The 22,686-nt window shown below is 44.1% G+C and overlaps 1 protein-coding gene across 1 annotated transcript; it reads right to left on the reverse strand.

The window, feature by feature from the left end:
• Positions 1-11,436: 11,436 nt before the first annotated feature.
• On the reverse strand, positions 11,437-16,813 carry SNTN (sentan, cilia apical structure protein). The gene is made up of 4 exons (XM_081898471.1): positions 16,626-16,813; positions 15,726-15,760; positions 14,552-14,691; positions 11,437-12,621 (listed from the first exon to the last, which is right to left on the reverse strand). The coding sequence occupies exons 1-4, from the start codon at positions 16,739-16,741 to the stop codon at positions 12,463-12,465; spliced, it is 450 nt and encodes a 149-aa protein (XP_081754597.1). The 5' UTR covers positions 16,742-16,813; the 3' UTR covers positions 11,437-12,462.
• Between the last annotated feature and the right edge of the window lie 5,873 nt (positions 16,814-22,686).

Raw genomic sequence — 22,686 nt, forward strand, 5'->3', positions numbered from 1 at the left:
TTCCTGGATGGGATGATCCCTCTTCTTCTCTCCCTGAACACTGCTTTGGGGTTTCTCCTGGCCCTCCCCCTCCCAGCCAATTGGGTGGGGGGAAAGTGGGGAAAAGGATGGGGCAAAGCCGTTTTGTGCAAGCAGAATCTTGTACAGCCTGCCATTCTGTTTCTGTCTACTTCACTCTTTCTTTCCCCCTCTTTTTCTCTATGATTCCTTCTTAAAGTGAATGCATCCTTAGGGTGTGGCTTCATTCTAACAAGGCATCCCAATCTTTTTCTAACTGGCTTTGGGTTTGGGGACGTAAGACGTAATTTACTACATATATTTCTGGCTACCATGTCCAGTGTCAGATGGAACTGTGATTTTTAGCTTTTCTTTTCTTTTTAAAATGATTTTATTGATACATCAGGACAACAAAACATAAGAAAAATATATATACAGCAATAAAACGATATTAGAAATTAGATAATGACAATAAAAGTCACAACCAACGAAACCTATACATTTACACCACATAAATATAAATAACATAAAATTTTGACTTCCTTCATCCTGATATCGGCTTTTAAATTTATTTCTTTTCAACTGTTTCCTTTGTGAATTATTATTATGATTGTCTCACATACATAACCTAAGAATCATAAATCATCTTGCAGAAATTAATCAAAACAAGTCCAGGTTTTCACTTGGGGACACTGTTTTATAAAGTAACCTTTACACTTTCCCCACTCTGTACTGAACTTTTGTTTAGGCTGGTCTCTGATTACCTCTGTTAGTTTAGCCAATTCAATGTAATGTAATTTTTAACTTTTTCGATTTCCACAAGGGCATATCTTATCAGAACTCCAAGTGGCTCCTATATCTTGTCCTACAGTTTTCATTAAAATATCAATAAAAATGTAAATATGAAAGACAGAGAGAATGAGAAACAATCGAAGGTAGTTTAAGTCTGGGGAATTATGGACCTGGGGATGTAGGAGAGCAAATAATAAAATGTTTAGGCTGCAATCTAGTCCATATTTATACACACATAAATCCCATTAACTTCAGTGTACATATCACTGTGTTCAAGATATCCACCTCATGTCTCCATCCCATAAATCCCTTTTGCTGATATGGGAGCTCTGATGTATTTGTTGAGCTCACCTGGCTGCCAGGGCTTCCTCAGTCACTTCAATGGAGCTCTGTGTGTCTCAGGGCTTGCATATTTTTGCTCTCTCCACTGAAGTGAAAGAGAAAACCCAATCAGGTAGGAACTCTGATCTGTCTGTTGGAAACCATGCCAAAATCTGTCTCAGGTGCTTGTACTGCAATCATTTTGCTCATGTTCTTCCCAAATAAAGCTCCATGGGAGATAATTCGGAGGTGGAGGAGAATTTCACTGACTTCCTCTCCAACTGAAAGAGTTTTAGAAAACCAGGCATTACTCTACACAGAAACACAGCTTTCACCATTGCTGCTAGAATGGAGCAGTTGGAGATGTGTTGAAAGGATCTCAACGAACCTTTGTGTTGCATTGCTTCCTTTATACTACTGTATCTGAACTTTCTTTGCCCCCTAATCAATTTCTATCCCTTCTAATACAGTGGTACCTCGGGTTACATACGCTTCAGGTTACATACGCTTCAGGTTACAGACTCTGCTAACCCAGAAATATTACCTCAGGTTAAGAACTTTGCTTCAGGATGAGAACAGAAATCGTGGTCCGGCGGCGCAGTGGCAGCAGGAGGCCCCATTAGCTAAAGTGGTGTTTCAGGTTAAGAACAGTTTCAGGTTAAGAACGGACCTCCGGAACGAATTAAGTACTTAACCCGAGGTACCACTGTACTGAGTCTCCACTCCCCTGATCTATTTTCACTTCTTTTTTGTGTGTTTAACTGCCCTGGTTAATGTTCCAGTAACTGCCTGCATCACAGGACTTAGCATCTGATTTCAACCCATTTTTCAAGGCATCATGTTTTGATCTAGATATGTTGTCAGTGAACATTCACGAATACCAGGATAGGTTACCACTCTAGCCCCTCCTCTTCTCTATAGTTCTGCTGCGAGTATCAAAAACCAAGTCCATTTAAGAACTCTTCCTACTGTGTGGGCGAATACCATTTTCTTGTCACAGGAAATTTGTCAATTGAACAATAGTTTTGTGATGGGAAGAGATGTGATCTCCTGCAGGGCAAAGGTCAATTGAGTTTCTGTCCAGTTTGTACCATATCAAGCCCACTAATCTTACACTTGGCCAAAATGCTACTGCTTGGAGACAGAAGGAGAACGGATGGAGAAATCCTCCTTTGCCAAAATGGCAAAACTATATCTCACACTATTTTAAAAGAAACCTTCTTCACCACTATACTAAAGACTTCTGCCTAGATGCTAGCTCTTTTTGAAGCATTTGATAGATCAAAATAATTTATTTGTTTTTCTTCTTTTAAATCTATCCCATCAGTAGAGAGTTCATAATAAGAATGAAATCAATTAATTTAAAACATAGACTGCAATTTTAAAAGAGCAATAAAACGATGCCAACAAGCAATCAGCAGAAAATTCAGAAATAGAGCTCAATAGAGTACAGTTGAACTGAGCTTGGCTGCATTCTCGTGGCAGTTTATTCTGTTTCCCTGACGTTTCCCTGCTAATTTTTGCATTATATCTGGGCTTTTGCATGACATAAAAGTGACTTCTGGAAATCTGATGCAATATCACAGAAGTTTTGTGCTCATTTATGTGTTAATTCGTTCCAGGGAAAAAAATCTTTTTGCAACCCTATTAACCCAGAAAATCACAGGACTTAAGTGGTGGATTTTTGAGCGGTGTGGCAGCATGCATTTCTTTCCAGCTATTTTCATGAGGGAACAGAAGCATGCATGCGCAGAAAGGGCAGGGGGTTAGCAGCGCCGTCCAATGACATTTGTTGTTGTGTCACACCATGGTCACTGGTACAAATGAGATTCAGCGTGAGACCCCAGGATGTCACCAAAAAGCCACAGTTCCATAACGCAACAGGTACTGCAGTGTGAAAGCGACATTAGAAAGCAGGACAGAATTGCTAGCATTGTACTCAATAATATTAATACAGTGGTACCTCGGGTTACAGACGCTTCAGGTTACAGACTCCACTAACCCAGAAATAGTACCTCGGGTTAAGAACTTGGCTTCAGGATGAGAAGAGAAATTGCACAGCGGCAGTGGGAGGCCCCATTAGCTAAAGTGGTGCTTCAGGTTAACAACAGTTTCAGGTTAAGAATGGACCTCCAGAACAAATTAAGTTCTTAACCCGAGGTACCACTGTACTATGAACTACAGATTTATTAAACATAAATCAAGACAAAGAAACATGTCATCTCTCCTTGCCATCTCCTCGGAGAGAGAGCCAAAGCAAAAGCAATACAGCGGAAGTTCCGCTTGTGCCAGCAAACTGTGCTGGAATGTAAACAGACATGTGACAAGTAACAATCCCATGCCTGCCACTAAAGGTAGAATGGAAAATCCCAACAAGGGGACCCTGCAAGGGCCCGGCGGGGGGGGGGGCTCTCCATGCGCTCTGGGGCTGCAAACCCGCGGCCTGGATAGAGGAGGAAGAACAGGGGCGAGTCGGGGGCACCTCTCTTCTTCCTCCATGGCAGTGGTGTCTTCCTCCTCCTCATGCTCCACTTCCCCTCCCCCTTCACCATCACCTGCTTCCCTCTTCCCACAGGGCTGGCCGCCTCAGCGCCTCACAGCAGTGCAGAGCATGAGGTGGTGGCAACTGAGCAAAGCCAGGTGCCGGGGGGGGGGGGGTGATCAACGCTTGCTGGGTGGGCCTGCCCCTCGATAACCCTAGACCAATCCAAGGCTGCCAGGCATGCACTCAGGGCAGAGCCAGCCAGCTGCCTCATCATCACCTAGCTGGCCCTGCGGCAGAAGAGCCCGTGGCACTCGGATGGGCTCTGCCCTCCCCGGACTACAACTCTCCTCCCCGGACACTCAGCCTGGTGCTCTTCAGAGCTTGATGCCCGGGTGCCCCACACCCCTTGAACCCCCGGGTAGAGGCGGCCCTGGCCACAAAGTCTGAAAACAGAAGGCGAATTTGGCAACTGGGTAATGTATGTACAATGAGCAAACCTGCCCCAGGGCCCCGCCCAACTAAGAATTGTCTGGTAACTTTTGTTCTCCAGTGCCTTTAGTCAAGCTTTCTAAGTAACCCTTAAAGTTTCAGAAAGGAGTAAGGCAGGGGGAGTGAGGATAGTTTTGAACTAGCAGCCTGCCCAGTGCCAGATTTACGTATAAGCTAAACAAGCTATAGCTTAGGGCTCCACTTTCTTGCCCCCCCCCCAAAATGTCACATTAAAGAACTTTTAATATACTTCTTCTTAATTGTATTTCAGTTCAACAATTTCTTTGAAAAAAATACATATTTTGTTATGTGCAAATGGCTTTAGATACCTATTAGGGCCATAAATTACCATATAGCATATATTCAACACAAAAAAGAGTGACAATTTCTTGTTGACAAAGGACAGCTGGACATGCAAAGGTCCCCATTACCTTCAGTAGCTTAGGGCCTCATCAAACCGAAATCCGGCCCTGAGCCTGCCAACCGCAAGGGGCATAGCTCAATGGCAAAGCATGTGCTTTTGCATGCAGAAAATGTCTGGTTCAATCCACAGCATCTCCAGGTAGTTAAAGAGACCCTGCCTGAAACCCTGGAGAGCCACTGCCAGTCAATATTGAGTTAGCCGGAGCTGCAAGCCAATACTGAGCTTGATGGATCTATGGTCTGACTCAGCAGAAGGCAGCATCACGTGTGCCAAATTGATGCTAATCCACAAGGTTCTTCGAGAAGGTCACTGGTGGCCATTGATTTCATCACTTATGCTGCTGGGTGGCAAATCACTGAAGGTCCTGATCCGTCCCTTTGGCTTCTTTTATTGAGGTTTGCCCACATATATCTTTACACTCCTAACAGCTGGAAATATAGGAAGCTGTCTTAGTAGTCCAGCTACTTCAGTCCCAGCAACACTCTCCAGCAGAGGTCTCTCTCTTTCCTCTTCACCAGCATCTGTATCCTTTTAATTGGAGATGGCAGAAACTGAGCCCTGGGCAAAACATAGAATCATAAAGTTGGAGAGCTAGAAGGGACCACGGGGCCATTTAGTCAAACTCCCTGAAATGCAGGAATCTTTTTTGCCCAATGTGGCACTCAAACCCATAACCCTGAGATTAAGGGTCTTATGCTCTACTGACTGAGGTATGTGCTCTGCCACTGAACCATCTCTGCTTCCATTATTATTAATATATTTCAGGGAACAGTTATTCTATTTTTTAAAACAATTATACCATGAAAAAGCCCAGCCACTAAATGAAATTCCAGAGTTTACACAGCCAGGGCACGGGGTACCACACACATTTTGCCTGGCAAAAATATTGTTGTCTAATAAAGTTGTTCCCTCTAGTGCTGTCATTATAAAAATAGCACATGTTCTAAATGGGAAAAGGATCTGTTTACCAGCCTCTGTTAGAGCACTACCATTTTTCACTACATTAGTTCCTTGGTACGTTTCCAGGTATTAATATATACCCATTCCAGCCATGCCACTTCCTTAAAAAAAGGGGAGGGATAGCTAATTATATGGCATGGATCAATTCATCCAGACAGCTGCTGCCTGATCTTGGATTGACTGCCATTTCCTTTACCGGCAGTTTGTTTTGTGCAAGCTTGGTGACATTCCTTGGTAATTGCTAGAAGAAGTTGTTCTGCAAATATGTACAGTAAGACAAAGTTTTGCCATGGGGATCACTTACCCTGATACTTGTTTGCTATTGATTTAGCCGGTGTGAGAGTGGCAAGCGGCCAGTTTCCTCAACTTCTTTTGAAGCCATTCTTTAGGTTTGTTGGTTTGGGTTGTTTTTTTTAAAAATAGAGCCACGCACATTTTGAATTGAAGAGGCACATGTCTGAACTTGCAGTTGCTTAAGGCGAAAACCTCCACTGCCCACACACCGAGCAATAGAGACAAGCACACGTAGAGCAAACACAGAACACAGGTGACTAGACTGTAATAGTAGCCTTGCTGGTCTCACCAAATTAATGCAGGTGATGACTTTTACAAGTGAGAGCTGCAACAGAAGTGTGCAGCATGGTATGCTTCTGTTCAGGACTCTAGGCAGTTTGTTCTATTCCCTTACCCCTCCCCACTCTCTGTGGCCCCTGAGTATTCCTAGGGTGCATTCAAACACGGCGAATATTGTGTGAGCTTTCTTGAATACAATGCAAGTGCTTCTGCCCTCTTTTCCAGTGTTCCTTTCATACTGCAGTACCTGTTGTGTTATAGAATGGTGGCTTTTTGATCAATATGCCAACATGTTGTGCTAAATTTCATTCACCCGAGTGGGCAAGGTGTGACACAACAGCAAGCTTCATTGGACAACCTCGCTGCTGCTTTCCCCCCATGATTCCTCCATAAAAACAGGAAAGAACCGTATTCACATGAGGAAACATGAGGAATTTCCTATTTGCCTTGAGAAGACTCTAGGGTGAGCAGATCCACAAGGAAGTTGGGTTCCTGCACCTTCAGTAGTTGTGTAGAAGAGAGAATTTCAGCAGGTATAGCTTTTGTGACCTGCTGAAAACTATTAAAAGAGCAGGAGGCCTGTTCTCCTTGGCATCTAAGAAGGCTCACATGGGAACTCCTGCTACATTCCAATATAGTCCAGCCTTGAGAGACACTATAAGAGTGTCACACTCGGATGGAAGTTGCCTTCTACCAAGTTAGACCTTTGGTCCATCCCACTTAGTATCGTGTATCTATGTCAGGGATTCAGACAGGCATCTCTCTCAGCCCTACCTAGAGATGCTGGGGATTATACAGTGGTACCTTGGTTCTCAAACGTAATCCATTCCGGAAGTCCATTCCAAAACCAAAGCGTTCCAAAACCAAGGTGCACTTTACCACAGAAAGTAATGCAAAATGGATTAATCGGTTCCGAACTTTTAAAAACAACCCCTAAAACAGCAATTTAACATGAATTTTACTATAAAATGAGACTACTGATCCATAAAATGAAATCAATATACCATGTACTGCAGTCACACAATCAATCAATCAGTAGCTAAACTGGGTTCCACACAGTCACAAAATCAAAACAAAAAGAGTCGCAAAAACAAAAACGCAAAATAAATAGCAAAACCAGACAGTCCTCAGCGTAATACTCAAAACGGAAGCGTGGCACTCAAATTGGAAGCATAACACTCAAAACAGAGCACGTTCAGCTTCCGAAAAAAGTTTGCAAATCAGAACACTTACTTCCGGGTTTGCAGTGTTTGGGTTCCAAGTTGTTGGAGTACCAAGGTGTTTGAGAACCAAGGTACCACTCTACCCACATCCAAGTGTGTGCTCTGTCATGGAGCTACAATCCCTCTGGGTGCCCGTCTGTCAATCTGCTTCTTTCATCCTAACTTGCATCACAGGGTTGCTCTGTTCATAAAAAGTGGGATGGAGAACTTCTTGGGGGGGAAGTGTGGGTTGAAAATGCAAAGTCAATCCACCTTAGCCTCCCTCTTTCAGGTGGACTGCATGGACATGAGAAACGCAGGTTGCCATAGCACAACGCTTCTGGTGTCAGTGAGCTAAATCTGTCCTTAAGCCCCTACATTGTACTCCTTCATTAGCACCGAAGGTCACCAGCGAACGGGTTAATTTACCCCCATTTCTCTTTCTTCCTGCTTAAAGAAAATAAGAGCATGCCAAGGCAAAAGGACCGCCCGCCCACCTCCTCTGCTCAGGCGAGAGAGAAAATGAAAGGGTTGGAACATTTGTAGACACATTGATATCTCCAGGGCCTTTTAGGGGCATTTTCCTTCCAACTAAATACTTAGACATATTTTTTGCCTTTTTAAAATAGGGGAATTAGAAACATACTTAGCATGGAAGGCAAGGCTTGCTAGAGTTTATTCGTCTCACTTTAACATGCATGTTGCTCTCTGAAAGCTTGCTGCCTATGCTTAGTTTTCCTAAAACCCACTACCTTGTGTCTCCCACTTTCCCCCCTTAACTGTCTAAAGCTGTTGCCGGGGATTGCATCTCTCCCATTAAAATCTCTGACGCACCAAGCGAAGATGCAGCTGGTGAAAGTCTGGCCCCAGTGCTCTTTCTGTCTCTTTGATGGCCACCTGGTTTTCTCTGTCGTAAGACCTCATTTCACCCCATAAGCAAGAAGAGGGGCTTAGCAATAGGACAGGCAGAGCAGGGGGACAGAAAGTACTCCAGCTAGTTCATCTCATAAGGAAAGCACCCACCATTTCTCAGTGAGACCCTGACAAGCCTAACGATCATCCAAATGTAGCCAGGAAATCTTCTTCATTGTTGGGTTGCACTTCCCTCTAAGAGATTAATGTTTCCTTGCTAAATCTAGTGTTGTGTGTGTGGGGGGGTGTACATTAATATGCAGGCGTCAACAACAATGGGGAACAGGTTCAATTCAGTCTGCATCTAAAGGTGAAATTGCACTTCCTGAAACAATGCACAAACTGGAACACAGCTGTCCTTTGGAATTCACGCTTCTCTGAGTTTTGCAATGCAGTTCTCCTGCCAAGATGTGAGTACACAAATGCACGTGTTAAAGTTAAAGTTAAAATATTAAAATGGCATACTCAGTAGAGTGGCCAGATTTCAAAGCAGACAGGGCTCTTGAACCTTTTAACAGGTGTGTAAAAGAGGGAATTTTAGAATTTTACAATTTTCATGCAAGTTAAAAAAAGGTTGTGGCGCTCATCTTGCTTTACTGGCCAAGGGAGCTGGCGTACAGCTTCCGGGTCATGTGGCCAGCATGACTAAGCCGCTTCTGTCAAACCAGAGCAGTGCACGGAAATGCCGTTTACCTTTCCGCCGGAGCGGTACCTATTTATCTACTTGCATTTTGATGTGCTTTCGAACTGCTAGGTTGGCAGGAGCAGAGACCGAGCAATGGGAGCTCACCCTGTCACGTGGATTTGAACCGCCGACCTTCTGATCAGCAAGTCCTAGTTGTTGTTGTTTAGTCGTTTAGTCGTGTCCGACTATTCGTGACCCCATGGACCAGAGCATGCCAGGCACTCCTGTCTTCCTAGTTACATCTGCCTAAAAATCTTCTTAGGGTCCCTCCCAACTCTAAAATTCCATGGTTCTATGGTTCTATGGGACACAGGTGGCGCTGGGACACAGGTGGCGCTGTGGGTTAAAGCCTCAGCGCCTAGGACTTGCCGATCGAAAGGTCGGTGGTTCGAATCCCCGCGGCGGGGTGCGCTCCCGCTGCTCGGTCCCAGCGCCTGCCAACCTAGCAGTTCGAAAGCACCTCCGGGTGCAAGTAGATAAATAGGGACCGCTTACCAGCGGGAAGGTAAACGGCGTTTCCGTGTGCAGCTCTGGCTCGCCAGAGCAGCGATGTCACACTGGCCATGTGACCCGGAAGTGTCTCCGGACAGCGCTGGCCCCTGGCTTCTTGAGTGAGATGGGCGCACAACCCCAGAGTCTGGCAAGACTGGCCCGTACGGGCAGGGGTACCTTTACCTTTACCTTTTATGGTTCTATGCAACTATGAATGGTGCCAGAGCCCTCTCCTCTTCTGTATCTTTGCATTTTGCATCCACTAGTTTTCCGCCATTTTATTTTACTGCATGTGCATCCTACTCTTCTTCCAAGCTGCTCGGGGGCATTCATGGCTCTCTTTTTCACCCAGTTGATTCTTACAACAACCTTGCTAAGGTTGGTTAGGCTGTGAGCTAATGATTACTTCACACAGTCACCCCTCATAGCTGAGTGAGGAAGTGAATCCAAGCTACATTAGTCAAAAAAGCAGTGTTTAAAATGTGTTATAAACATCCAACACCAGATGGCGCTGGAGAGGGACAAATATTCTTTGTGATTTTACATAGCGTTCCCCCCCTTTTGTTATAACAATCTAATTTCTGACCCTTTCCGACCCTGTGTGTAGATCCACCCCGGTCTATAATAGTGCAATATTCAAGCAGCTATATAAGGCAGTCATGACCATGCCTGCAAACCAGGGCAGAGCCAAAACCTCTGAATTGCATTGAATAGGTTCCTTATACAGTCATACCTTGGCTCCCGAACAAATCGGCTCCCGAATGATTGAAACCCAGAAGTGAGTGTTTCGGTTTCCAGACGATTTTCGAAAGCCGAATGTCTGGCATGGCTTCCGATTGGCTGCAGGAACTTCCAGAATGGATTCCGTTCGACTTCCAAGGTACAACTGCATTTTGTTAAAAGTCCTATTCTCTTTTTGCATCTGGTCATCATCCTACACGGAGGACCAGATTCCACAGAACAGGAAAGAATATCTGGGGTCTTCCCTTCAGATCTCTGCAGTCTTCACAAAGTACAGACAACTGTGTTTACGCTAATAGACATTTGCTCTAAAACACTCTGCTTGAAATTCTGGAACTTTTCATAAACAGGAGCTGGTAAAGCTAAAGGGTAGCATTCAGAATTCCCTGCTCCCAGACACATCCTCCAACTGTTTCAGTCTCTTAGGACAAACCTAGAGATATCATTCATAAATGTGTTTTCTGAGAATGATGCCCAATGCGTTCAATGGCATTTAGGCCGCACTCCTAAACACTTAGTAGGGAATAAACATCTCTGGACACAATGAAGTTTATTTCCAAGGAATGGAATCCGTAGGATTGTGTTGTCAGTAACCTTACAGCATGATCTCATTCATTTTCCTTCAGAAGTCCCACTGTGATCAGTTGGGCTTACATCCAAGTAAATGTGCAGCCTTCCAAAGTTATCATCGCTCAGGACTGCTTTGTGAGCTGAAAACCTGACATTTGAATAATCAATATACAGGTTATCAAAGAAATGTCCCCCCATTATCTTTTGCGCAACATGGACCATCTGAAAAGAGAGATTCTAGCTGTCACAAAATTGTCCAGAGGCAAAGCCAAGATAGACCAATTTCAGGATGCCTGAGAATCTACTTCATGTGAAATAACATTAAGGAAATTCTGTGCTTTTGACAGCTCTGTATCTTTTGCAAGAATAAATAGATAAACCGTTATTTTCATGGTTTAGCGTTAATTTTATTCGTTATAATGCATCAGGCTAAGATTCAATATAATCTTTCAACTCAGCTCAATAAGCCAACATTTAATTGCAGCACCCCAAGTCCTCAATACTAACTCTAGGTATTTTCCTATACATTTCCCACACAATAGCCTAGTCAGTGAACATACCTAGCGGATGAAACTATTTGTATTGTAGACCTGGTCCACCCTGCTCACCCAGCTGGGTTTCTTGTTGAGGAGACAGTACAAGGGAGTGCGTGATACAGGGCATAATGTGTATGTAATCTAACAGACATGGGGTTGCAGGTGGATTTCAGTAAGGGCAGGACAGTTATGTGAGTCAACTCATACCTTCTCCATCGCTCCAGAAAGTGCACATTCCCATTCCATCTGTCTTGGTGTGGATGGGAATGCTTGTAAGGTATTCGGGGCCAACAAACAAAGCCTTCACACCCCCATTGCTAGCTTCATGCAACACCTTCTTGCACACCAGTATCTCTGGGTTGGGGCCAGTATCTCTTTTTCGCCATATTGCTTTGCCCTTTGACGTGCAATTGAAATGCAAATTGCTCTTACAGCTCAAACCTATGCATATGTACTCAAAAGCTTATTGATTCAAAGGTTTCACAAGACGCTCTCTGATAAGAGTGCGCAGGATTGCAACCTCTGGCAGCCAAGTGCATTCTTACTTGCAAATGAGCCCCACAGTTCAGTGGGCAAACCTGCACAGATTTGGGTTGTTGGTTGTTGATTACTCATCTGATCATTGATGGTCACACTAGAGCCTAATGGAAGGCAGGTAACCTTTTTTTGAAAAGACTTTTCTCCCCTTTTAGAATACTGGCATCCCCCAATTTGCGTGTGATTAACTTGTGTGTGACCGCATATATGCGTGGTGCCAGGAAATAATTAAATCATTCCATTTACACCAGGAAATGGAGTGCGTGTGAGAGCTGGAGAGTCCTGGTAGCTTGTGAGGAGACTCTCCCTGGAGTCCGAAGAGGACTTCAGTGGGGGCAGAAAAGAGACTGGAGACACAGTGTGGATTTGTTTAGGCTGCTCAGCTTCCCCGCCTAACAGCTGATGTGTGGGATAGCTGCCCTCCAGAGCTTCAATCCCATTGCGGATATTTTTGGTACAGCATTTTTTATCTGAATTGGAGAGACAGTGGCAGAGAGGGCATGAAAAGTGTGTTTAGAGTGTGCTCCCCACTTACAGAAATTTCACTAATGCACGCAGGGCGCCAGAACGAAACCCCCGCATAAGTGGGGAGTCACCCATACGTCTGTGCTCCACATTCTGCCAAGGATACCAGTGATCTATCTTTCATTCTGGAAACATGCCATAAAAATAAGATGCTCCCCTTAGTTTCTCTCCCCCCCCCCCATCCCACCACCCAAAAGATCTGTTCAATCCAGCATCCTTTATCACTTTGTTTTTTTCACGTTTCGGATCTCTTCCCGGAGATCAGACATCAGGGTGAGGCTAAGCAACTGAACCATGAAGTCTTCAAAGTCAATTTCGCCGTCCCTGTTCTCCTCAAGAGCAGAAATGATCTCTTGGTATTTTGGCTTGGTTTCCTGACCCTGTGAAAAAACGTGAATCATGTTGTGGCAAAATATGGAAGCTGCTTTCATCACGGCTGCTAATGAGGGAGAGCAGAACAGTTACAAAACATGCTTCCTAGACAGGTTGCAGAATCAGGGTCAATTTAAGGGGAAGTGCCGCACGTCAAGAGACTATTAACAGACACAATCAAATGCGTTTGGTGCAAGAATGCCAAAGGCACAAATAGCTATGCTAAAAAGGAAAAGAAAACAAAGGGTATGTGTGACCAGCTGACATGGATTGATGTCAGAAGAAGTAGCCAGAAGAAAGGCTCTGAAAACACACTGCTTTTTTTTAAGGCCTGGAGAGGAGCTTATTCTAAAATCTCATATGCTGCTCTTTGGTCCTCTGAGCCGACAAAATAGAAAACTGTATTAAGAGAAAAGCAATAGAAAACGTAATGAAAACAGCAGCAATAATACTAAAAAACCAACAACAGGTTCCCACATAAGATTAACTGTTCACCAAATGTTGTTTACTCTTCAAAGGGAGAAGAAGAAGAAGAAGAAGAAGAAGAAGAAGAAGAAGAAGAAGAAGAAGAAGAAGACGACGACAATCAGAAATGGGAATTCCAGATTCTGGGCCCCTAAACCCTCACCAGCCCCCATTCAACTAGCAGTGGGATATGGGGTATCATGCAACTCCTCACCCCCAGTAGATCTCAGCAGGTGGTCCTTCATATATTCCAAACCCCGGAAAGTTAAGGCTTTATTAAAGGCGATATTGGTACTTTCAACTGGGCCTGGCAATGCTCTTGGCCTAGGACTGAGGAGTTTGGTCCCTTCCCCAGATGTTCCCTTTACACCAGCTTGATCACTCCCTTCAACACACAAATTATTATTATTATTATTATTATTATTATTATTATTATTATTATTATTATTATTAATACCCCACCCATCTGGCTGGGCTTCCCCAGCCACTCTGGGCGGCTTCCAATTTTTTTTTTATTAAAATACTGTAATACATCAAACATTAAAAGCTTCCCTAAACAGGGCTGCCTTCAGATGTCTTCTAAAAGTCTGGTAGTTGTTGTTCTCTTTGACATCTGGTGGGAGGGCGTTCCACAGGGAAGGCGCCACTACTGAGAAGGCCCTCTGCCTGGTTCCCTGTAACTTGGCTTCTCGCAGTGAGGGAACCGCCAGAAGGCCCTTGGAGTTGGACCTCAGCGTCCGGGCAGAATGATGGGGGTGGAGACTCTCCTTCAGATACACTGGACCGAGGCCGTTTAGGGCTTTAAAGCTCAGCACCAACACTTTGAATTGTCCTCGGAAACATACTGGGAGCCAATGTAGCTCTTTCAAGACCAGTGTTATATGGTCTCGGCGGCTGCTCCCAGTCACTAGTCTAGCTGCCGCATTCTGGATTAGTTGTAGTTTCCAGGTCACCTTCAAAGGTAGCCCCACGCAGAGCGCATTGCAGTATTCCAAGCGGGAGATAACCAGAGCATGCACCACTCTGGTGAGGCAGTCTGCAGGCAAATAGGGTCTCAGCCTGCGTACCAGATGGAGCTGGTAAACAGCTGCCCTGGACACGGATTTGACCTGTGCCTCCATGGACAGCTGTGAGTCCAAAATGACTCCCAGGCTGCGCACCTGGTCCTTCAGGGGCACAGTTACCCCATTCAGGACCAGGGAATCCTCCACACCTGCCCGCCTCCTGTCCCCCAAAAACAGTACTTCTGTCTTGTCAGGATTCAGTCTCAATCGGTTAGCTGAAATCCATCCTCCAACCACCTCTAGACACTCATACAGGACCTTCACCGCCTTCACTAGTTCTGATTTGAAAGAGAGGTAGAGCTGGGTATCATCCGCATACTGATGAACACCCAGTCCAACCCCCCTGAAGATCTCTCCCAGTGGCTGCATGTAGATGTTGAAAAGCATGGGGGTTACCTGCATAACCTACCTGCATAAAATGCACAAACTGAGTCTCGAGCAACTTTTTTGCTTCGGCTTTGCTGAGCTTGCCCTCTGTGTCTGCAACGTTGTCATAAACCAAGGCTGCTGTCGCAACAGCTTTCTCCAGATCCGAGCCTTTCCCTAGAGCTGAGGGGCGAAATACAATAAGTGGGAGGCCAACGGAAGCAGTTTTTGAAACAGCAACAACAACAAGAAGAACAGTAGAGTCCAGAGTCAGCGAGAGAAAATTATTCTGAGCTTCCTGCAGTTGACAGCAATGACACTGCATACTGCATTTGTACGGCGAGGGTGTTGATGGTTGTGAGCCACCTGCAGAAGAGCCGGCTGCAGGATTCAAAGGAAGGCTTAGAAGACCCTTAATGGTGGCCCAATGTGTTGTAATAGAGCCCAACACTATGGATGTCTGCTTAGAGGTGGAACAACCTTGCAGACTAAGAGAGGGTTGTGATTCAGGCTGATGGTTAGAGTTGCCACTTTGCAAAAATAGTCCTGAGCCTGCCCAACCCTTAAAATCTATAGAGGGGCCTTGTTAGCATCCTGATGTGGGAAGAGATTCATTCTGTGGTGATGCAGGAATGGGCTTCTCAGCTGTGGCACTCCATTGATGGAATGCCCTCCCCTCTGAGTAATGTATGGCACCAACTCATTGAAAAAGAATATACAGTGGTACCTCAGGTTACATAACGCTTCAGGTTACAGACTCCACTAACCCAGAAATAGTGCTTCAGGTTAAGAACTTTGCTTCAGAATGAGAACAGAAATCGTGCTTCAGCGGCGCAGTGGCAGCAGGAAGCTACGTTAGCTAAAGTGGTGCTTCAGGTTAAGAACAGTTTCAGGTTAAGAACGGACCTCCGGAACGAATTAAGTACTTAACCTGAGGTACCACTGTATTTCAGCATCAACTAAAAACGTATTTGTTTCCTTAGACGTTCTTAAGAGAACCTCAAAAACATTTGGCTTTGGGATGAGAATGATGTGTGCTTTGTGTTGCAATATATTCAGGTTGCAATTCTAACCCCGATAACCTGGGAGTGATTCCAATAGAATAAGGTTAGAAGTAAACATGGTTAGAAATGCTCTGGGCATCACAGCATTTTATGCTGCCCTGTCCAGGAAAATAGATGAATGTATAAAGGAAACAAGGGGAGTAGCTCACTTACCTTTTATAGAAGCCAGCTGCTTGGATATTGGAATACTGGAAATTAAATAGACATTGTTACTGGGTGGTTAATGTAGCAAGAAATGATTTTTTGATCTGAGAGCAGATTGGGAGGGTTTTTAATATTGGGCTGGTCACTCTCCTTTTCGTTAAAAGTTTCTTTTCTTTTCTGAGATATAGGATAAAAATGTAATGCCCCTCAAAACATAATCAGATTCGGTTGCATGCAATAATAGAATCTGTGCCTGTGTATATTGAGCACATCTTAAGATAAGACCTTTACAACCAGGGATGCCAACTTGAATATAATATTGGGGGGCAGGTAAGCCCTGCCCCACATAGTCACATGACGTGGTGCAACCTACACCATTTGAATGGCAAAGCTCATTTACTGGGGGGGCAGCCCCCTCAAATATTTTATAAGGGGGTGGCAAAGGGACCTCCGCCCTTAGGAGTTGGCTCCGATGTTTTCAACTCATTTTGGACAATTCCGGCTTCTGTTTGTGGACTCTACTCCCTCTACTAGCCTTAGTGAAGCAGCGGCTAGGAGTTGACCTGGGTTTGTTAGTTGCCCAGTGAGAAGCCCATCTAAGTGGCTCTGGGATTTCAAAAGGAAGTGTGAGATATAGGTTTGAAAAAATAAAGTAATCAATTTTTTAACGTGCATATCAAGAAAATGCTCTTGGAGGACTTTCCTATTCTCCCCTAGGATTTAAACATTTTAATAGACAGTATGATTAGTTTTGCCGAAGTGTGAGAAACTCATTACAGCCCAGCCCACAAGCTGTGAAACCTCTGTGTTTTCCTCTCCTGTGGAACCTCATTCACACACACAGAGAGAGAGAGCAAGGAAAATGTATGAGAGCCTACTAGAGGGAAAGGGGACAGGATGAACACTTACGGCTTGGCCATCTTCTTGGAAGTTGAATTTGTGCCTTTCTTCGAAGAAGAAGCATCTCCCGGCTGATTTAGAGAATATGACTTTTTGTCCGCAGCGCTAGATGCACAGCCACACATCTTTTGCTACTGCCTGAGCACTGTTTACGATCTCTTAGCAACTTCCGAGATTGTAAAAAAAGACAAACACAAGCTGTGAAGGGGGAAGGGGTGCAGCCTGTGTGCCAGCCAGGCCTATTAATAATGGGAAGGCTCTCTGGTCACTAAGTTGCTGGCAAAATAAATCAGCCTGGGAGGACATTCTAAGCTAAGAGATTAACAAAGGAAGCTCATTGCCGCTTGTACAACACACCTGGCTCTTGGGCAGGGAAGTCTTTAGCATACACGCCGCTTGGATGCAAAGATCCGCCCAGCACGCCCAAATTTTGTTTAGGCCCCAAATTAACGTTTATTATGCTTATGTCAGACACCACGCTTACGCCTTATCTCTTGTTTACGAAAGAAGGGAGGAAAAAGAAACAAACTTTATTATTTGCTCATTTATTTAGAATAGACTTATACTCGTTGAGTCTGACAAGTGCCGCTGTTGCGAAAGACAAGTGGCGCGTCTTTGGCAAATGAGCGCACAAAGTCGAAAGTCCTTTAGTGAAACAGTAGGTATACAATTCGGTAATACCTAGGTATATATGTATTTTGTTTTTCTAGCTTGATCAAAATTATTTATTATTTCATAACAGGTAGATAGTTAAGAGCTTAGGCAGCTTCAGCAGTGGGCACCTGGCGCCCTGTCCCCCAGAATTTGGCGCCCGGGTGCCCCACACCACTTGCACCCCTGGGTAAATACAGCCCTGATCCTGCGAACACTTTGTGAATGTGAGTTCACAACAACGTGTGAATGCTAACATGAGATTGAAATTGGGGTGGGGAAATCACTTTGTTAAAGGAATGCAGTACTTTCTGGTCAATGTAGATACTATGTTTAGATTTCACCCAGCACTTTACAGGCTGCGGTGCTGAACACACACCCAGGCATGAGTCTCATTGAACTGCGTGAGACTAATCCAGAGGATTGCAGCTGCAATGTCCTGTCTGAATACAGTGGTACCTTGGGTTACATACGCTTCAGGTTACATACGCTTCAGGTTACAGACTCTGCTAACCCAGAAATAGTACCTCAGGTTAAAAACTTTGCTTCAGGATGAGAACAGAAATCGCGCACCGGTGGCGTGGCGGCAGCAGGAGGCCCCATTATCTAAAGTGGTACCTCAGGTTAAGAACAGTTTCAGGTTAAGAACGGACCTCCGGAACGAATTAAGTTCTTAACCTGAGAAGAGACACGGAATTTGCTTCTGAGCTAGAAAACTACAGTGATTGCCACCCATCCTCTCTAAAAGAAAGTCTCACCTTTTGATATGAATTTTGTATGGAAGGATATAAATTTTAAATCAAGGGATATCAAATTTATATTAAAATTTTATATCAATTCTATATCAAAGGATTTCAATCCGATCGATTTGATATCAAATTTATATTCACCATTTTTCAGGGTATAATGCAGCCCACGTACATAGAATCAGAATTTTGTCGAGTTGGAAGGGACCACAAGGGAAGAGTTAGAGGAGTATTGAATCAGAAAATATTTGGAGAACGGAGAATGTTTAAGGACTATATAAGATCATATTGTACCAATCACACCATATTAGCAGAACTTGTGTGATACTTGTAAACACAACAAATAATGTTTGTGGAGTAGACGGGAGCAATATTAAAGAATATAAAACTGTGTGAAAAAAACAGTATAAACAGTACAAGTGTTTAATTAAGTATTAATTAGGAAGATTAAGGTTTTTTTATATACGTAAATTTGCTTTTTCTTCTTTCTGTATTTTTTTCTTAATTGTTCTTTCTTTAATTTTCTTTTTGTGGTATTAGATTGTAAATTCTTTGTATAAGTGTGTAATTTAAATTAATAAAAAATATTTTTTTAAAAAGGAAGGGACCACAAGTGTTCATCTAGTCCAACCCCCTGCAATGCAACCATCTTTTGCTCAGTGTGGGGCTTAAACTCGTGGCTCTGAGATTAAGAGTCTGATGCTCTGCCAACCGAGCTATTGCTGAAAATGTATGACCATCTCGCTTCCCCAGATCTGGAGGACGTTTTGAGCCCACCCTAACCTATGGCGTGAGTGCTAATCCTCCCTGACAGTTTATGTGGGGCTTAAACATTGGGATTCACCTCAGCCCCCTTGGATGTATGGCATGTTTTATGAGCCCTAATTCTGCCATTGTGAGACATTAAATTATCATCATCATTATTATTATTACTTATTGAATTTATATACTGCCCTATACCCAGAGGTCTCAGGGCGGTTCACTTAAATGTAAGTTTGCTTCAGGATATGTCAAATCAAATTCTGTATTAAAATAGGAAACACTTGTTTTGAGCATCCCTGATGCTACAGAATAGTTTTACTGTATATCAAATTTTATATTTAGAAAATTGATATAAAAATTATATCCTTCCATCTGTGGAAACCAACTCTGGTATGCTGAAAAAAAATTCATACATAGCTTGCTTGCACATGTTTTTGAAATGAAATAATGGTTTTGAAATTTGCTTTTTCTGCTTTTGTAACATTGGCAATGTGTTTTGAGACATGCGACCCTTTTGTGAAAGCAACTGACAAAAAAATTAGACAGAGCTGCTATTCAGATTCATTTCCTCCTCTGCCCTCATTATTATTTTGATGTTCCCCAGCAGTTTTCCTTTGGACAATACGGCCACCACCACAGCATTGAGCTCTTTGCACTGCTGGTGATGTGAGATTTTCCAGTGTGGTGTAGTAGTTAAGAGCAGTAGACTCGTAATCTGGTGAACCGGGTTCGCTTCCCCGCTCCTCCACATGCAGCTGCTGGGTGACCTTGGGCCAGTCACACTTCTCTGAAGTCTCTCAGCCCCACTCACCTCACAGAGTGTTTGTTGTGGGGGAGGAAGGGAAAGGAGAATGTTAGCCGTTTTGAGACTCCTTTGGATAGTGATAAAGCGGGATAGCAAATCCAAACTCTTCTTCTTCTTCTTCCTACCAACCCATCCCTATAGGCCACTGCATATCACTGCTTCTCAAATTTCCACCTAGTATTTCCTGTGCCGTGATAAATTCCGACGACAAAACTCTCTGGAGTGACTCTTTATGTAACATGATGATGATACAGAAAGAAGGTTGCAACAGATGGCCGAAAGAATTAAGACTTCTCCCTCATTTAGCTGTAGTGAAATTACTGAGGCCAAAGCAAATATAGATATCTACAACTATCACTCTTTCTGGATTTTAATTATCTTTAATTATCTAAGAAGATATCATCCCATACACCTCACCTCATCTCACCCACACCATATTTAGGGTGTCATCTTTCAAGCCATTCTTTTCCCCACCCTTGCCCTTTTTGGAAGTGCTTTAAGATTTCTTACATTCCTGGTGCCTTCTTTAGGGAAGGCTTATGAATAAAAGAGAGCCTGTAATTGCAATGTCACTGCCAAAATGCATGTAATCCATGCTCATTATTCCTTCAGTTAACAGACTTAAATTACACAGAAATTTATCTGCTCCCAGCTTGAAAATTAGAAAGAGCTTTCACATGAAGTGTGAGTAATAATCTGGATTGTTTTCCCCGTAGGCTGAACCCCACAATATGGCACGCAACGTTTTCAGTCATGCTGTTGGGAAGATTAGAGTCACTGGCCAGGAACCAATAACTGTTTTGGATGTGGGAAGGGTGACTCTGTCAATTTCAGCTTGTCTCAATTTCTGATTCCCCCCTTTTCAGTGTGGTTCTCCATAAAGGTAAAGGTAAAGGTACCCCTGCCCGTATGGGCCAGTCTTGACAGACTCTGGGGTTGTGCGCCCATCTCACTTAAGAGGCCAGGGGCCAGCGCTGTCTGGAGACACTTCCGGGTCACATGGCCAGCGTGACATCGCTGCTCTGGCGAGCCAGAGCCGCACACAGAAACACCGTTTACCTTCCCGCTGGTAAGCGGTCCCTATTTATCTACTTGCACCCGGAGGTGCTTTCGAACTGCTAGGTTGGCAGGCGCTGGGACCGAGCAGCGGGAGCGCACCCCGCCGCAGGGATTCGAACCGCCGACCTTTCGATCGGCAAGTCCTAGGCGCTGAGGCTTTAACCCACAGCGCCACCTGCGTCCCTATGGTGGTTCTCCATACTCTACATCAATTGTGAATTTGTGCCTGTACACATGTTTGTATGGAATTTTGCCTAACGCGCAAATTTCTTTTTACAAAGCACTCTTGCCTAATGTAGCACACTTTTGCTAACATGTGCATTTGCATCGAAACATTACTAGCTTTTGTGCCTATTACACGGCTGGAGATGCACATTGCAAAATTCAGAGAGCTGCGAATTCCAAAGGATGGCTGTGTTTCGGTTCGCATGTTGTTTTGGATATTGTGAATCGGGTAGGTTCGTCTTTCTGCCCCATCTCAAGTTTAGATTGAGTACCAGCTTTGGGTAGCGTTGTGTGTCAATTCACTCTTGAAACTGAGGGGGCTTGCAAAAGTCATTTGTGACACGACATAGGACTAGGACTAGCCGCCTGAGAAACGGTTTCTATCCAAATGCGATTTTGGTTTTAAAAACAGTGTAAGGTAGTCTCTGGAAGGGACGCGGGTGGCTCTGTGGGTTAAACCACAGAGTCTAGGACTTGCTGATCAGAAGGTCAGCGGTTCACATCCTTGCGATGGGGTGAGCTCTCGTTGCTCGGTCCCTGCTCCTGCGAACCTAGCAGTTCGAAAGCACATCAAAGTCCAAGTAGATAAATTACCTTCCCGGCGGGAAGGTAAATGGCATTTCTGTGCACTGCTCTGGTTCGCCAGAAGCAGCTTAGACATGCTGGCCACATGACCCGGAAGCTGTATGCTGGCTCCCTCGGCCAATAAAGCGAGATGAGCACCGCAACCCCAGAGTCGGTCACAACTGGATCTAATGGTCAGGGGTCCCTTTACCTTTACTTTTTAAGGTAGTCTCTATGGCAGTATATTGTATTTAATTATGGGGTATCAGAGTTTTTAGGGGGTTATCCAGGCAGGGATAGCTGGGATAGCAGGTTTGTTGGTTTTTGAATGTCTGACGTAGATTTTTTTCAATTTCGTTGTTCTGTATGGGACAATGACAATAAAGATTATCGTATCAACATGAAGGAGGGGCTGGCCCTGAAACTCTAGCTGCTTGGACCCTACATGCACACCAAGAATCATAAAATTGTAGAGCTGGAAGGGACCCCAACGGCCATTTATTCTAACCCCTTGAATTGCAGGAAGCTCAACTGAAACACCAATGGCATATAGCCCTGCAACCTCTGCTTAAAAATACCCTAGGAATGAGAGTCCACCACCTTCCAAGGAAGTTTGTTCCACTGTCAAGCAGCTCTTATTTTCAGAAAATCCAGAATCTCCTTTCTTGTAACTTAGTCATTGGTTTGGATCCTACCATCCAGAGAAGGAGAAAACAAGCTTGCTCCATCTTCCATGTGACAGCCCTTGCGATATCTGAAGATGGCTATCATATCACCTCTCATTCTCCTCTTTCCCAGGGTATGGGAAAGTCATGTGCTTTAAATGTCTGTTGGATGCGCTTTCAATATATGGTATTTTAAAATGGTTTGTCAGTGCAGGATGTTACATTGGTGTTTAGCCTGTAGGTGTGAACAGCAAGGCTCAGGAGTGGTTTGGTTGTGGTAAAACTCTATTATGCTCTTCAGCTGACAACACACTTTGTGCAGCTCTGACAGTTAAATTGAGCTCTGTGGGTCACTAATGATTAAAATACTAATCACTTGTTTCTGAAGATAAAGCTGGTAAAATGTCATTCTGAGGAGCTGCTATAATAGGCCTATGACTGTGCAGGTGAGGGCATATCATTTATCGCTTCAATTCCAGGCATGCTTCAGAAAGAGATCACCATACTGAATGTGAAAAGGCTATTTTTGAATTTCAAGGTACCTCAGGGATTATGGAGCCTCACCTTGCATTTGTAGATAATCACCTGCATGT

This window comes from Podarcis melisellensis (genome assembly GCF_964234715.1).
Source record: "Podarcis melisellensis genome assembly, chromosome: 2".
Lineage (NCBI taxonomy): Eukaryota > Metazoa > Chordata > Lepidosauria > Squamata > Lacertidae > Podarcis > Podarcis melisellensis.

Bases quoted from the DNA above. Each gene is read 5' to 3' on its own strand.
- SNTN (XM_081898471.1), bottom strand. From the start codon at position 16,741: ATGTGTGGCTGTGCATCTAGCGCTGCGGACAAAAAGTCATATTCTCTA. The intron at 14,692-15,725 runs GTAAGTGAGCTA...TTCGCCCCTCAG, and splicing joins GCAGCTGGCTTCTATAAAAG to CTCTAGGGAAAGGCTCGGAT. The intron at 12,622-14,551 runs GTAGGTTATGCA...GTTTTTTCACAG, and splicing joins AGTTTGTGCATTTTATGCAG to GGTCAGGAAACCAAGCCAAA.